The sequence below is a fragment of the Anser anser genome (assembly GCF_964211835.1).
Source record: "Anser anser genome assembly, chromosome: 2".
Taxonomy (NCBI): Eukaryota; Metazoa; Chordata; class Aves; order Anseriformes; family Anatidae; genus Anser; species Anser anser.
In genome coordinates this window covers 69857334-69874755 of record NC_139721.1, presented here as the reverse complement: position 1 = coordinate 69874755, position 17422 = coordinate 69857334, and the positions used below count along the sequence as shown (strand labels likewise).

At 42.7% G+C, this 17422-nt stretch overlaps 1 protein-coding gene across 1 annotated transcript in view; it reads left to right on the top strand.

Annotated features, from left to right (window-relative positions):
- Nucleotides 1-2071: 2071 nt before the first annotated feature.
- Nucleotides 2072-17422, top strand: part of INO80C (INO80 complex subunit C) — a 31567-nt gene continuing 16216 nt past the window's right edge. Inside the window, exon 1 of the mRNA XM_083823066.1 lies at nucleotides 2072-2433. Within this exon, the coding sequence (XP_083679192.1) occupies nucleotides 2296-2433 (138 nt within the window). The 5' untranslated portion in view covers nucleotides 2072-2295. The remainder of the gene's footprint in view (nucleotides 2434-17422) is intronic.

Below are 17422 nucleotides of genomic sequence, written 5' to 3'. Positions count from 1 at the left end.
TTGAGCCACGTTCAAAACGAGCCGCAGGAAGAGCCTCGTTTCACTCAGCCAAGCCAGCAACTGCAATTTGCACTTCTTCAGGCGAGCACTGGTCTTCAGGACAACACAGCTACCCACTGATGCGTGCGATAGGAGCACAGCCAGGTACACATTGCACTTAATCACCAAAACAGCATCTCTTCATCTTCTGTGGGGCCAGGTATGGCAGGAACTCAGCCTCACAATTTCAGAGCCCTCCTGGTATCCCTAATTCCCTCCCTCATCCCCTGCGGACCCTCTCAATGTTGACGTTGCCATTACTGCTATTTTCCAATGAGTTGTAGGCCTTCTGGGATTTCGCAGCGTTTGGATCCTTGTAACATTGCATTGTACTCAGTATTTCTGAAATACCCATGGGCCTTCTGATTTTGCTGTTAGTAAATCAATTGATAAAATGGGTACAGATAAGAAAATGCCTGGCTGTATACTATTTAAAAACGTTCACAGATGCAGCATGTTAATCCTCTGCATGATTCACATGCAACATCTGCTCCATGATGCTCAAGAGCATCAGAGATGTTCCTCTCCATAAAAGCACTCCTGTGATAAGGTATGCCCTCTTAAAAAGGGCATGCCTGAGAGCTGAGCATGGGAAGAGATGGGACCCAGCCATGGGAATGGAAAAAGGCTGACCAAGACGAGACCAACACTTTGAGCAGACAGCAGAGCAGGTTTGGCTTTGTCAGGGGATACAGCTCCTGGGCAATTCCCAGTGCCTCTGCTAACTTCAAACCCAGGTCACCATCTTGAGCACGTGATAGGTGTCTGTCACTTGGAGAGGGAAGAAATGCAAATGGCTTAGCACCTAAAGTGATCCCCAGCAATAATGGCAAATGCAGTGATATCTACCAGTCTGCCCTAAATGCTGCTGGCAGCCTGCATGCTCAGGAAGACAGCAGCTATGGTTGGGAAGGAGAAGATGGGACTTGGATGTATTTGCAGAGCCTTGCTTACGCTCCTGGAAAGCAAATACTGTCCTGCTTTTGTGTTGTATACACAGGTGCCTGGAGCACAGCCTGGAAGACCGGGCCTTTGTCCTCAACTCTCTTGCTAGCCACCTTCAGAGCTTTTGTTTTACACAGCGTGGCCTGGCACCCCTACTGTGACCAAGCTCAGTCCTCATTATGGCACCGTCTAAAAACGTGACCTAATTTTTATGCTTGAGTGTCAACTTCTTGGACCTCTGCCTCTCCACAAGGCATGTATTGGGTCACAATCTCACACAGCTGCAGCTAAAAGACGAATAGTCAGGCATTGCGTAGAGGTAGCTAAAAAAAACACGGTAATGCATTGACCAGTATGTTGAATGCAGGTGCATGCAAGCATGAAGAGGCTAAAAACAATTTTATCAGCTATCAAGCATCTTGAGAGCTGTCTGCAACCCCACTATTGCCACCAACCAGTTTTCTGGGGTAGGGTACTGAATAGCACAGAGTAGGGGAGCTGTCTAAGCGCTTGGGGACACAGTCCGAAGCTCTGCAAATCTATTCTGATACGTCACTCCAGTGCAAAGTCACTGCAGGTTCCAAAGGCAAGGAAAAATTGCTGGACTGAGTCACCAGCCACGTCAGAGCAGGGTGTTGCGCTGCGTGCCTACCTACCTGAAAGCAGACAAATTTGTAACAGGATGAATTACCCCAAAAGACATCCACTGTCAGCTATCTGTAGAGTCATAAGCTGAAAAATTTAATGGGAACCATAATTACCTGCAACTTGTCTGTAATGATTATACAGTTAACGTGTGGACAGCAACATGGATCACTTATCAGGAGGCTCCTTGGAGCTCATGATCCTCAGCTGAAGGGAACAATTAAAGCCAGCTGCCTGTTTTATCGCGGTGACTGATGTAAAAAGCTGACACATCCTCACGACTCAGTAACCCTCCTCTCTTTTTAAAAGCGTTATGTGCAACTTTGACTCGTTCGGGGTAGACTTGTGACAGAAACCACCTGCAAACACAGCACCGTTACCCTAATGCGCACGAGCTAACTCCCCCACCCCCCAAACACAGCACTCAGGTCCAACACAGCCTTTTATTTTTATATTTTTTTATTCAATTCCCCGAGCGGCTGCAGCGCTCCACAGCCCCTGACGGGACCCTCGGGGCGCCACGGCAGTCCCGCCCCTCCCCCACCAACCACCTCCAGCCGGGGGGGGGCGCGCAGCCACTGCGCATGCGCGGAGCGGCCGCGGGGCCCTGCCGTGGGGGAGGGGCCCGGTCCCGCCGCCTCCCGGCGCCGCCGCACGAGGAGGGCGATGGCGAGCCTGCTCCCTGCGGCAGCCTCCTCTCCCGCCGGCGCCCCGGCGCGGAGCAAGAAGCGCCCGGCGAGCCCGGGCACCGGCAGCGGCCCGGCCAAGAAAAAGAAAGTGGCGGCGGCGGCAGGCGGCTCGCAGGTAATGGGGGTGGCGCGGCAGCGCGCATGCGCGGCGACGGCCCTCCCGTCCCGCCTTCCCCCCCCCCTCCTTCCCGCCCGCCGCGCATGCGCAGGAGGGGCCAGCGGGGAGCGCGCGCGGCGGCCGTTGGGGCCGTTGGGGGTGGGGCGGGGCGAGAGGCGGGCTCTCCTCAGGCAGGGGCGGTGCCGTGGGGTGGCTTGAAGTCACCTCACGGCCGTGCCGCGTTTACCTTACTGTACTTGCCGCCAGTAGCTTTGTGTTTAAGCGAAGTTATGCCCTACTTGAGTCTTCTATATGTGTCTACGTGTGCAAAGCTCAGATTTACATAATGATGTTATTAACTGGAGGGCAGAACCCTCACGTAGGAGCAACTAACACTCAAAGGAGCATAGCTGGTTCCCTAGTGCTGTCCTGTGCTGCTCAAATAAAATCTTACATTGTATTCTTCTCTCCATAGAGATAAGCGGACATAAATGTGACATAAGGATGTAACGTCAGATGCCCCATCCCTGGAGGTGCTCAAGGCCAGGCTGGATGGGGCTTTGGACAACCTGGTCTGGCGGGAGGTGTCCCTGCCTATGGCAGGGGGTTGGAGTTGGATGTTGTTTAATGTCCCTTCCAACCCAAGCCATTCTATAATATTCTAAGGGCCTGATTTTGGGGGAGCAGTGTCAGGAGGAGAATTACTAACACGTGTTTCTTCTCACCTCCTACCCGTTGTAGCAGCACCGTGTGACACCACCGCATGGCTCCACAGGCCCCATCCCCAATCAAGAATACCTCCCCTTAGACCATAAGGCAACATCTCGCCTTCCATATCTGTGCCCAGGAAGAGGCCCAGGGTCAATGTGCTCTATTGTGTCTGCATAACATCTGTATAAACTTCAGAAGTAGCGTGTCTGGGTTTCTTTTAGAAGGATTTCAGTAGCTAAGTGGTCAAAAAAAAAAGTTGGAAAAATGGTAGCCATTTTATTTTTTTGTCCAAGAAATGATTTTTCTTGGTAATATTTCATGACCTGTAGTAGTAGCATAGCCGCAAAGTATGTGCTACTGCCTGTTAGGTTGCTTATTTTCACATGAGCCATCAGGTCAGAGGAATGCATTTTTCAGCAGATCTTTTCTCCAGACAATTGAAAGCCATCGTGCACATGCCAGGGCACGGACAGAAACCATTCCTCGCTCCAAATGATGCTCTTGTAACTCTTGTTTTCACCCTGTGGCATTTACATAGTTTATTTTCCTTTTCTGGTGGGCTTATCCCTAGGAGAGGCAGCACAAACCACAGTGATTTATGTAGCTAACAAACTGCACTGCAACCGTGAAAAAAATTAACTGCCTAGCATGATCACGTTTGACAACTTTTCAAGGTCTGTTAGAGATATGAGTCTGGAGCTTCAGCTTGGAGAGCGCTGCTCTGCCTGTGTGTGCATGCATATATAAAATCCTTTATACTTAAAAAACTTCCCCAAACACTTCAGCCTCTAAAACTGTTTCCTGAAGCTCACATCAAACTTCAGTCTATGGACAGCTTCCAGTATTATGAGACAACCCACAATTTCTTACCCAAACTGGGTTTTGATAGTGCGATTAACAGTTTTTGCAATTCTTCTCACAAGTGATTTCAGTGCAGAAAGGAGTAATTTCTCAACTTTACATTCAAGTCAGCGTACACATCCACTGACTTCAGTAGTGCAGATCAGTCCCATAAGGAAAAGAAAAAAAACCTGAGGCTCAGAAAGTGCGTAACCTCAGGAATGGGACAAGAAACAGCTTGTTGATCTTCCAGCGTTGCTGACTGGCTCTGGAGCGAGCCAGTTTAAACAGAAACAAAATGGGGGCTTTGCAGTTTTTGAGTTAGAAACAGTGATCACTGGGCACATTCTTCTGCAGTACCTCTTCTAGTCTGTACTCTCCAGAAGTATTGTGTAGTCCTCAGTTAATTCCCGAGTAAAGTACTTTTCCTGGGTCTGGAAACCCGTGGCAGAGCGTAGCGTTCAGCGATCCTGGCCTGCTGAGCTCTTCAGCACAGAGCCGGTCAACAAGCACTCAGTGCTCTGTCCTCTAACTCACCCACTCCTCAGGTGACTCAGCCAGACAGGGACTGGGCCATCAGTGAATTTTTAATACTTTTTTTTCTGAATATATTACCTACCCAGTACTCAGTCATTGTGGAATTTTAATTAATTAATTAATTTCTAACACCAAACAAGTAACATTCTTCATCCAGCCATCTTATACTTACACACCCTTAGAGCACGTCACTGTCAGCACGGGTTTGGAGGTAGCACTTGTTATTCTTCTGACTGTTCAGTTTCCTAATTAACTTCTTTGATATCCTTAACAGCTTTTTACAGCCTATTTTCAGCCTTTCAGAAGACGAATATATCATGCTGTAGCTCAGCACAGAATGGTTTCTATTCTAAATAAACTGACATTGTGAATCAGATGGAGAAATAGCGAATTATTTCCTCGGTTAATTAGCAAACTACAGGTAAGAGGACCCCTACCAAGAGGTTTCTAACTACTTGCAGGGTCAACTTAGGATCTGGGGACTCTCCTAATGTACTGTGAAATACCTAGTATGCTTTTGGCCATTACATTAACTGCTAACTTTTGCTGAGACCCTTGTGCTTGGCCTACTTCAAAGTATGTTCACATTGTGCCAGCTTTGAGTTTCCCCACGTCTGTGGTTCCATCACTGTGAAACTCAACAAAAAGGGTTGTTGTTGTTTTGGTTTTTGTAACTTCCGCAAGTCATGTGAGCTTGTTTCTCTTCTGTGTGCTTCATGTCATGAGTAGCTATCGCAGTGCTCACGCTGAAAGATGTGCTGGTAGGGTAAGACCGTAGATATCAAAGAATCACCAAAAATGTGCTTATTTTTCAATACAACTGTTTTGCCTGAGGATAGCAACTAGACTGAGTACCTGTGTGTGTTAAAAACAAGAAGAACGCACAAGTATCACGCAGCATACAGGGGTTTTTTTAGCCCAATTTTGATTATGTTTCTCCAACACATGGTCTAGCATATGAATTGCTACTTTCTCCAAGATACACTCCAGAGGCATTAACAAAAAACATTCTTCATAGTTTGTATGACTTACTGACCCAAAGGTATTGAGTCATGTTTGCTTTGGAAGAACATTGCACATAGGGCTTGTCAGTCATGTCTGCAGAAGGAGACACATGGTTTTTGGATACAATGCCTGTATTTACCAAACACAAAATTAAAAGTGAGTTTACAGGAAGGCACGGCTGCAGATTGATTACATCACTTTTATTAGCCTTACACAGTTATTCCTCCCGTGCAGTCGTGCCACTGGAAACTACCGCAGTCTTTGCTGCAGTAAGGGATTTTTAATGTTGAGAATTGTTATGTTGAATGTTAACCTCCGTGTGTCAAAACCAGCGCTGCTTAGTGGCTTATGTAGCACCGTTCAGTTAGATTCTTTGCCCAACGATTTCCAATAGCTGCTGTGCTGGTTCAGCTCCACTGCTGGCAGAGGTAATAGAAGCTCTTGGGCAGACTTGTCTCCAGGTCCCTTCTCTTTTTAATTACAAACGCTTAACCTGGGGTAGAATGAGTGTCTTCGATACTGATCTAAAACTGCCAGTAGTTCCTCCACCTTAATATTCACACGATTACTTTCACAGATGATTAGAGCAACAGGAAGCGTTCAAAGGAGTGTATTCAATATTAAGATGTAACTGATGAAACAAAACGCTTGCACATGACAGCTCACAAGCTTAAAAGGCAAAATTTGCAGTGAGGTAAGAGAAGGATTTGGGAAAAAAGTCTGTGATTTTGTCAGAGGACAAAGAGAAAATGTGCTAAATATTATGGTGAAAGCATATTTGCTTACCTTATTTGCAGAACAACTTCATACATGAGTGATGAAGTATACAGAAAATGCCTCACTTTGAGAATGACATCACGGTTTGTCTTACATTTTGAACAGATGTAAACTGCTTTGTAAACTACAGAAATACACAGAGAATGCTTTTGCTTCCTCTCTTCATCCTTGTAGCAACAGCAGGTTTTGGTACAGTTTAGGAAATGAAGATTGAACTTCCTCCTCTGCAAGATTTCAGTAGTATTTAGGAGTTACTCACATTATTAAATGCATTGATTTTATCACTGACTGAACGTTGCAGCACTGCTACTGGAAACCGTTTTACGTAACCAGTGCTCATATGGGTATTTCACACTTTTTTCTGAGTTTCCCACTTTATGCTCAAAAAGAGAAACCATACAACAATATTAGAAGATACAGAAGTCAAAATGGCTTAGAGATGTTACTCTCTCAAATAAGCTCCTCTCATGCACAGCACAAATATGAAAGGAGCGACTCCAAGATGCACCTAGAAGTCCATTTTTGTATTTTAAATGTAACTGAATGATGCCGTTTTGCACTGTGATCTGGAGGGTTCTGACAGACAACTGTCTGCTCACCGAGACCTCAGTTGTACATGTTAACATGGCTGCTGTTATGTATTCAGAAACTGTCCGCTAAAAGCAGAGAGCTTACCCGAGGACATAAATAGCGTGGAATTGACTCCAAACCATACGTACATTTAATCAGTTCTCCTGTTCTGCTGTTTTACCAAGTCTATCACTGTAAGTAGGAAACCATCAAATCAATTTAAAAATAACTTTGTTTTAAAAAGTCCATTTGATCTGGCTCTAATTTCCTGAAAAATGAGGTTAGGCAGGATGAGTTTAACTACAGAATCAGTGAGTATGACTGCAGCTACTGAACGGAACTGCTGCCTTCACCATGTTCTGGGACAAGTACCTCCGCTGGTATGGCACAGTATAATAACGACTTTCTGATCTGAAAGGAAAAATTAACTGCTTATGAATTCAGACCTTGTTTACAGGCTTAATCGGTGTAACAATAAACTTACTCTAATTATGGTAATACTACTCCACGTAAGACTTTCTGTAACAGAAAGGCATAATTATCCTCTGTAGCTGGAAATTAAAAATAAATAAATAAATAAAATAATGTGTTTCTCACCAATCTACTTGCCTGGAAAGAGACAGCAGGACCCTGATACAGCACAATAATAGGGAGGAGTAAGAACAATTATATTTGTCAGTTTATTAGAAAGCTATCATGTCATTATGCTCTAGACTAGACTCTTTCTCATTTTTGTAAACACCTCTCAGCCCTTAAGGTTATGACAATAACTGAAAATACATGAAATTAACCAATGAAACAGTCCCAATATGAAGCTAGTGCTTGCTTCAAAGAGTACCTTTAAAATCCCCCCGGTTCCCCGGGGATGTTAACTCAAACCTGATTAAATAGAACTAAATGGATAAAAAATATTTAAATTGGATGAAGTGTAGCTGTCCTGATACAGAGCAGTCACTTGCTAGCTCCTGATAAGAACTGCTGAGGTGGCCTGTTCCAAGTTCAGCCACGTGCACGCTTGTTCACATCCCTACCCAAGAGCCGTGGCTCTTACAAAATGAGCTCAGCCAGCTTGAAACAAATGGCCTTGTCTTTACAAGAGTGTTGGCAGTAGCAGGCAAAGTGTGCTAGCCCCACCGCTGACGGGTATCATGCTCACTGCAACATCACACTGCACATCACCAGACCACACAGCACTAAAAATCCCCCGGACGTCCAGTTCTCTGCGTGAAGCACTGAAAGGGCTACAGCTTAGATCTAGCCCTTTTAAACACGCGAGTCCACAAAGATACTGTCTGCGATAAAGCAGACGGTGAACAGCTGAAACATGAAGCATCTCTTCTAGGAGGTCTTTTGTCCTCTTCCAAAAAAGAGCTTATTTTCAGGCAGTCCGCTAATGAGAGCCGGGATTATCCCGAGGTACAGGTTTCTGTCAGTTGCGCATTTGAAGTCAAATCTGTTAAAGAAGCAGAATACCTCCAGTCCCCGGCAGGGAAAAGCAATAATTAAAAACAATTAGCAGATTTTGCAGGGAAATGTGGCAAAAGGTACAATGCGTGTGTTTTAGGTTTAGCTTTTTTTAAACAAGAGGGAGTTGCTTTTATACAGCAATCTGGATTAAAAGGGAGGCTGTCAAAACTGAGAGCTAAGCATTGACTTTGCTTGACGTTTATCAAATGCTGAAGGCTTTAGATGATCTGTAATCACAAAAGTATGTGCATTTCCAAACCGGTCTATGCCAGTCCCAGAGAACTACCAACCCCCCAGCCAAATGTGATTAGATTCGAGATTGAGAGTAAACACAGATGTGTTATGTTGTAAAAATGCAAAAGCATATGTGTATTGACTTTTACTGTGGGCGTCAGTATGCTGGTGTCATGCTATTTACCCTTCTCTCTCGCCTGACCCTAGCAAGGGAATTTTAATTTTTGCTTTAGGTGGGTGATAATGGAGAGCCTTACTGTGATTGTACTCAATTCCAGGATTCCTAATAAGTATACAAGAAGGTTAAAAGAGAGAATAAATATGGTTCATTGCTTCTATCACAAGGAGATAAAATTGGATGGATTATTTTCTTATGAAAGAGGAAGAACAATCTAAAACACTTTATGCATGTACTTTAGCATGACATTTCGTCTGAGAGGTAGCGCTCCTAAAAAGCAATCTAAGAATTCGCTTAGCTCATTAAAAAGTTCAGGTTAACAAAAGAAAACTTGGAATAACTTAACAAGATATTGCAGATTTGAATAGCTGTCAAACTATTTTTCACGTTTTTGTAAAGTGTAGTGCTCATGTTAGATAATATTTCAGTTCAGCAGCAGTTACGTAAATGTATTAATTTTGGTTTAGAAAGGCTGATGGAGATATTACTTTGGTAGCCTGGCACTGTTTTGAACACATTTTTCAAGCTTTCCAAGAAAACAGAATAGAGTCGTCAGCTGTCTATTTAGGGCCGTAGAAAGCCAAAAAAGTTGTGACACTGCATTGCAAAACGTGCCTGGCTCTCATGGCAGAATTCATATCCATCTCCAGCACGTCTTGTCTCCCTGAAAACCCACCTGCAATTTTGGGAGGCAGAACTAACCACCCCGCCCAGCCTATCTCCATCTCTTCTACCCACCTCCACAGCCCTCAGCGGTGTGCTTCTGCCGCCTTTATCATGCCAGCACCGGTACCTGCCAGGCCTCCCCAGCTCTGGAGCAGGTCACAGGTCAGAAGTCTACCCCACCAAACCTTCCTCCCTCCCAGAAAACCGCTCTGTGTCCTGCTGCGTTGGTGAACTGGGCTGATCCACAGGGTCTGACGGGTGCTGATGGGGAAGAAACTGGCCCAGCTGGCAAAGAAAACTACTTTTGCACTACAAGTGAGCTGCTTCCTAAGCTTAGAGATTGTTAGCTGCAGGTTTCACTAGTGTGTCTGAACAAACTAACTGGAAACTGAACAGTTCAAGATCTGACTCATCGCCGAGCCGGTGTCCCTGCCCATGGGAGGACAGGGAGGGCAATGGCTTCAGCCATCTTACAGTCCCCTACGGCGTGTTTGTCAGCCTCTGACCACCTTAGAAGTGCTTCTAGGAAACCCAGCAGGCTCTGTGAGATGCCACCAAGATAAGCTAGCAGGAAATGCTAGAGACAAGTCCTAATGTTCCTTCTCCCTGAAGACTTAGCAAATCTTTCCACTTGGTATTCAGAACCATGAACGTTTGCCTTTCTGAAGGCTGGTAGTAAATGCTTTCGTTCAAAAGCAGAACGGAAGTCACGCTTACAGCGCTGATACCTTCTTTTTTATATCAGGTGTCCTTATAACTGCTTGCTCTGCCGTCTACTTGACGCTTCTTCTGTTCCTGCCTTTGCCCAGGGGACCTCGAGCCCCTTTTCTGCACGCACACCCTAACTGCTAGACTAAAAGCCAGGCTAGCACCGCGGGAGAGGTGCGTGGAGATGTGTTCTCTACTGCAGCTGAGGATGGAGAGGGATCCTGTTTGTTCCAAAGAGAATGACTGCGCAGTCAGGTATTGAACACCGTCGTCAGAATGGCCACTCTACGTACGTTATGTACGCTTTTTCAGTTTACATATTTTATATGATATTTTAATGCAAAATACACAGTTGCGCAAACAGGGGTCCGAAATCCTTTCCTTCCAAAACTCTAGCCAAAGAGCTATGTAGTCATGCCATCTAATAACACCTATTTATGTGGTAATAAAAATGCATGACTGTTAATTCAAGAAACTAATAGGAAATGGATAGAAGGAAGCTATTTTGTGAGTAATATGTAATTAAACTATAGCAGAGACTTCCACAGAGTCTGTCATTCTGGGAGGAGTGAGTTTTTGTAGTTATGTGGTTTCTAGTCATCTTGCTCCAAGACCTAAATGCCAGCTGACTTGAAAAAAAAAATGTCCTTGCTGATTATAAGATCCTGCTATGGATAAGAAGCATTTTGGGGAAATAAAGCATATATGTATATATGTAGAATATATACACATATATATATATTTTGTAAAGCACTTTGGGCCATTGGTAGGATTTACTACATGAAGAGAGTCTCATATCAGACCTGTCCTTTTATCATTTATTAAACAAAGCAAAAATGGTTTGTTGTATATCATATGTCCTTAAATTTTATTAAGCAGACAAAATACTGGGCTTCCACAAGGTATGTATTTTGACTTCTGTCCTTACAGTGCAGCACGCTCATAGCACTGCTCCCCTTATATTTGTAAGGATGTTGTGTGCTTATCACGACAGCCTCATTTACTGCTTCCAGAGATTTATGCTTTTCTGAGTTAGTGAAAGAATGAGGAGAAGGGAGCAAAAGGCCGAGACACCTATGATAGTTTCTGGGTAAGTTAGAGAAGGTTTACAGGTACGGATATTGTCAATTAAGTGGTATAGCTGGAAAAATCAGTCAAGCTTTCAAGCATACAAGTCTTTTTTCAAATCTGAAAATGAATCAGCATTTTCCAGAGCTAAATACAGACTGAGAACATCTGCTTAGTGTTTCGTTAGGTATGTATCGTTTAGATCGTTTTCGAATTAAGGTTGGTGGCATCCCAGGAGTACAGGGGCTGTTCATCAAGGAAGGGAGAGTGTGTTACAAAAATAGTTGTCACCTGTGAGAAAGGAGGAGGGAGTTAAAACCCGTAGAAGGCTGTGTGAAAGTTATGCGATGTAAAAAGTCTTTCTATTGAGCCAGTGGTGTATTGTTATGCAGTCCATCCAGAAGCTTGTCTTAATTTTCCAGATAACCAGGTGCATTTAATAAAAGATGATCCCTCTGCCTAGAAGCATTATGCCCTGAAACCATCAGGACTACAGTGAAATACTGCTGAAATAGAACATGCAGAAATTAGGGCAGTAATTAACGTGAGTTATATGACTGCTTATGACCAAAAGAGCTTTTCGTTAATAAAAATGGTATTTTCTAGTTTTTAGGATATTGATTTCTAAGTAGGAGCATGGAGGGCTGCCCAGGAAGCTGTGGGATCTCTGTCCTTGGAGGGGTTGTAGTCCTGCTGAGACACTGCCTTGTGCTGCCTGGTCCAGGTCCGGTTCTGACCCCACCACCTCCCCAGGTCTCCTCCAGCCTCAGTCCTTCTGTGACCCAGCGTTAGTGTCTCATGTCAGACGTCTGATGTATGGGATAAAGATGGGTGCGTCCTCTCCCTGGGCGAACAGTCCTTTAGCAGGCTGCTCGGGGTACCTCAACTGGGGACGTTTCCCTGCAGTGTGTTAACGAAGCCCCAGATTCAGTGACTATGTTTTAATATTATTATTCTTTTTTATTCTTACTTACTTTAACAATGCATGTGTTTTAATAGAATTGCTTTTCCCCCTGAGAAACACCACGATGTCCTTACAGCAAAGTTGGCTCTTAAAGTAAGAAACTGGAACGGGAGAAAGCTGGAGAAAGCCTTGACATGCGCACAGCGTGTTCAAGCCCCTCAGACCTCGTCCGAAGTTGTCATTTGCCAGAAAGTCCTTATTCCCTAAGTTGACTGCCATTGGTTACTTGGTCTAGAACTAGCAGTGCTAGTTGGAGTCTCAGGTTGGCATCCTTACATTTTCTCCCTTGGTTGGAAGGTTTCCGTAGGTTTTTGCTAAACCTCTTTTGTTGCAGCCAGAATTGGCTTTTGATGCAGCCACAGAATTGCCCTTTCAAGCTCCTCCTTTCCATCTGTCCCCAAAGGTGTTTTTTGGTATACTAAGTAATTCATTGTGGAAAACTTCCTAAAAAACCCTTCTAATCCCATCCATAACAAAATACTAAATAATAAATATTGAAAGTATTTAAATATTAAAGAAATGTTGCCCTCTCACCTATGATAATGGATGTCATACCAGACTTCTCTAATTCTAGTGTAGTGGAAAGTCAGGTCTTTTAACAATTCTGCTTTGTTTCAAGTCCAGCAAAAAAGGCAGTCGGGATACCAGTTTGTATGCAAAACGTTCAACTGTGGCGCTTTCCAGGATGTGCTGCAGCTCCTCAACTTCAGTGATACAATATCAAGGTGAAGTGTGTTGCCACAAAACTTAGACAGTTGAGCAAACAGCCACCTGCTTGTACAAATATTTCTGTGGATAGCTTTCAGAACTTTGCCTCAAAATTAGTATCGCTGTACAACTCTCTCCTCCCTTTCCCCACTGAGCAGTCTCAAAATAGTGTACAATAGATACTTGTATCACCTTATTTTCATCTCAATTAAAATTTGCCACTTGTCTGTTTTGGCACAGTCGTCAGGATTTTTCCATTATCCAGTTAAATGTGGGTATCTACAGGATAATGCTCCTACAGTTTTGGTGATTACAGGAGACCTGGTATGCTATTCAAAGCAGGAGTGCTTGGTGTCGAGTTTGCTAGATGAAGGAAAGTGCATGTAGCAGATTCAGGGCATGTACAGCAAGATTTTTTTTTTTGTCCCATAATATGGGACAGACACTAAGGGTGACATTTCTTGTCTGAAGATTTAAAAAAAAAAACTGAGAGGTAGTTTCTTTTCCTGTCCTCTTTTAAGGACTTTTGGAACACCTGATACAGTTGCTGCTCTCTGATATCATGTACTTTTGGAAGTTTGTAGAAAAAAAACATTGTTATTCTAAATTGCTTTAGCAGTGGATTGTTCCATATGTCACTGTACCTAACATTTGCCTTTGTTTTGGTATGACAGACCTAAATACCTAGATACAAATGAAAAAATCTTCCAAGTAACTTTAGAGTGTGGTGCTAAGCCTTTGTGGTAAGATGGGTGATATTTACTCACGCATTATGACAGCAGGAGGTGTAGTTAGCAGAAGCATAATAGAAACAGAGTGAGAATTTTTATCTGCTTCAAGTGACAATTAAGACAGGCAGAATGAACGCCTAAGGGTTGCAAAAACAGGAAAAATCTAAAACTAAAGTTTTGTTATCTATACCAGTTCACCAGTTAGTCCACAATACCTGGATGTAAAATTAGACTATTCTAATTCACGTCTATATGTTTTTCCTACCAAAAATAGATAGGAGCTCTGGAAGACCTGTCCTTCCTCGAAACTAATTAATGCCTTGAAGAGAATACTCAAACTTTGTTTCCTGACAAAATGGGTAACGTTATACAGAATAAACTAAAATCAGAAAAGTGAGTATTTTTGCAGAATGGAATTGTTTTCCTGTCAGCCATAGGAGCTGGTATCTTTCTGCTTTCCTTGCCTCTGGTTCAGGCATGTTGTAGATGAATGGAGTTGGATTCTTCTCCTACCTTGGCTGAAGCCTGTTATTTGACAGAGGGGTTTTGATATGCTCCCTGAGCAGCATTACAGCGATAACAGCACATGAGCATATCGTAATCCTCCATTCTTTCTTCCTGAAGTTCTTTGACCTTAACTGGTCTATATCGAATGATGTATTTTAAAACTTTAAGATGCAGTTTAGCCAAAGTCCTTGACTGAACTGATTTTTTTTTCTGATAGAGAAAGTACCGTCAGTTTTTATAAAAAAATCAATTGTGATTTACTCTAGTCTTTCTTGCTACTATACTTCCATACATTTTCAGATGTAATGTCCATCAATTTGTAAGATTTCTTTCTCTTGGGGAATCAAAATATTCTGTTCGCTGGGCTCAGTTTTACTCTTGGTGAAACTATGAACTAACATGCTTTTTCATTCCATATATACGGAAATTTCTAGCTCCAGAGCTGCTTCAGCATGACATTCAGCTCTCGAATTTGTCCAAGTTAAAATTTTCTTAATAAAGAAAACTGTCAAACGTTATAAACAAGGACTAGTCCCAGTCCACCAAATGAAATCTGAAAGTGAGAGATCCTTTGCAATTATATAAGCCGAAGGGAGCTCTGTGGCAAATGCAAATTAAACCACACTTTTCTGGGATAGCGTGCAGCTATTCACAGTTGCGTCCCAATTACATTTTATTTGAGGCTTTTCCCCATAGAAAATAGTATTATTTTTTCCCCTTAAAATATCTGTAAGTTATAAAACTTTGTCCATCATAGTGCTTGAAAGTTTTTAAATGGAAAAATATGTTTGGCATCTGAAATCTCTTGAGAAGAAATCAAAGCTTTTACTGAAGATTGTTACTCTGTTTCTGTGTTTGAAAGTTTAGTAATGTTGAAGAGGATAAAGTCAATCTGAGTTTTCCTGGATGTTTTTTTTTTTCCTTAAGTGAGCAGCACCAGTACAATGGCAGTTCTTGTGTCACAAAATTGCTAGGTCTTTTTCTTCTAGGTTTTCAAGCAATGTTTGAGAGGCGGGAATGTAATTAAAATCTTACCCTCCCTTTGGCTGCATTTTTAATTCTGAATTCAAACCCTCACACAGTGTAATAGAGCTTTGCTTTAGGGTGTTTTATACCTCTATCAAAGTGACTAAAGTAATTAGTATTTTATACATTTTGGTAAGTATTTTGTCACTAGAAGCGCCAGTGCAGGTGAATGATAATGGTTTGAAGCTCAGGCAGTGACGGGACCCTAAATGAGAATGTCGCCTTTTAATCAAGAGCCCTTGGAGTCTATGGTATTGAAATGCCCTACAGAGAACATAGAAAAGCCATCCATCACCTTGTGACAGGCCAATCTTTTAGCGCATGAGTAAGATTTTATTCATCCTTTCTAAGGCACTTGGAATAGAAGATGTTTTAACTCATCTCCAAACAGCGCTGTGGAAGTTGGAGAGCATAATGTAAGGATTGCTTTCTGGCCAGTGTATATGTCTTTATTTATCATCTTTACTGACTTAGATTGCAGTTGAAACTTTGTCCATGTCCTGCCTCTAACATCCCCTCCCCTCCCCTTTTACACACCCAACAGGCTGGATTATTGCCACATTTATTGTTATGTTTGGAGTTGATTTGAATAGTTGATTAACTCTCGATGTTCAATGGAAATACTCAGCAAGTTAGAAGGGAAGAACTGCTGCCTTCCAAAGCGGAGATTTTGTGATTCACATGGGAAAGCAGGGGAACATGGGACTCGGAAGTCCTCTGAGAATGCTTATAAGAAGGTGAAGTACATTTAGTAAGATGGACTTGGAGTTGTAAACTATTGTTATTGTAACAACTTCAAAAATCTCATTTTGAGCTTTATTTTCTTTATTTTTAACTACCCTCCTTCAGCTTTCTTTATGAATTAAAGCAGAAGCAGCATCTGACGACAGTATCATAATTTCAACAAAGATGTTTTTGTTGTCAGGCCCTTGGGGTTTTACTTCTGATGTCAGTGGAAGCAGAAACCTGCACCCTGAGCCTTGTCTTTTCTGTTAGGAAGAGTTGGCAACACTGAAACTTACTGACTTCGGTGGATTCTCTCCCCGTTTATGCTGTAAGCCTGACTGAACATAGTGCCCACCGTACGAGCTGGTTGGAATCAGGAGCACTGACTGGCACTGTAGTTCTCTTGGGTTTAGTAAATCGAGTTCTTCAGTACCCTGTGGAACAAAATTTGCTGTGAATATGCAGGATTTTTTTTTTTCCTTCCTGCTTCCTGGCATTTAACAGTTCCAAGCTGAAATCTTTTTTGTCCTACCCCAAAATAAGCAGATGAAATCTTTTCATCACTTTGAAGGGCGAATGTTCCTAAAACACTACCATGTACCAGAGTGCTGAGAGAGAAAAGGCTGGGGAAATTGTATCAGGCTTCATTTTAGTGTGTGGAAAGGAGGAGGGAAAGATGTTTTTCCCACTGAATCCAAGAACGAGTAAAATGCAACCAGATGGAGAAGACATGTTTATATGTGGTACTGAACAACTCTCTCCATCTCCATCTCCAAACCTTTCTGTCACAGAGATGGAGAGAGTTATCTTGATGTTCGAGTGAGTGTTATTGAGTCTTCAGTGAGTTTCTTTTCAAAAATATACTCTTCTACCAACATAGGTGATGAGAAATTTTTAGCTATCATTTTAATTCGAGTGTAACCACGTCCAAGTCTGACACCTTTCTCTGTGAATTGTTCCCAGGGACGTAAAGAGCTGCATTTGTGTCTGTCAGAGTGTATGCGCTCATGTTTTAATGGCTCCTGTCATGTCATCATGCAAAGTTAAATGAATTAGATATTCAGAACGTGCAAGAGCCTGTGCCAGGCTTGTTACACAGTGAGAGATAACACATTAATCAAACAGCTTAATATATGTTCCCGTATGCACAATATTAGCTGGTATTCTGTTAAATAGCTGACATTCAAAATCTACTCCCAATTTTGAAAAGTCTGCTCGTATCATTGCTGCTGTCATCTCGTGACATCTGTGCTCTGTTTCCACACGGCATTTTCACTCACCATAATTGGCTGCTAGTGAAAATACAGGTATTATCCATCTATTTTTATAAATTACCATTTTCTTCCCTGGCTGCATGCCACAGCTTCATCAGGATGTCACAGAACTTAAAGCTAACGAGTAAGGTGCTACAAGTTGGATATTGCTGTTTTAAAAGTAACCTATTACAGGAAAAAACAGACAAAAAACAGTGTTGAGGCTGAGTTAAAATAACTGTGTCAATGAAATGAAAATCATCATTGTGGTATTACTGTGAAAATCAGGTGCCAAAAGTAAGTAGAAATAATTGAAGTATCGACCTTCACA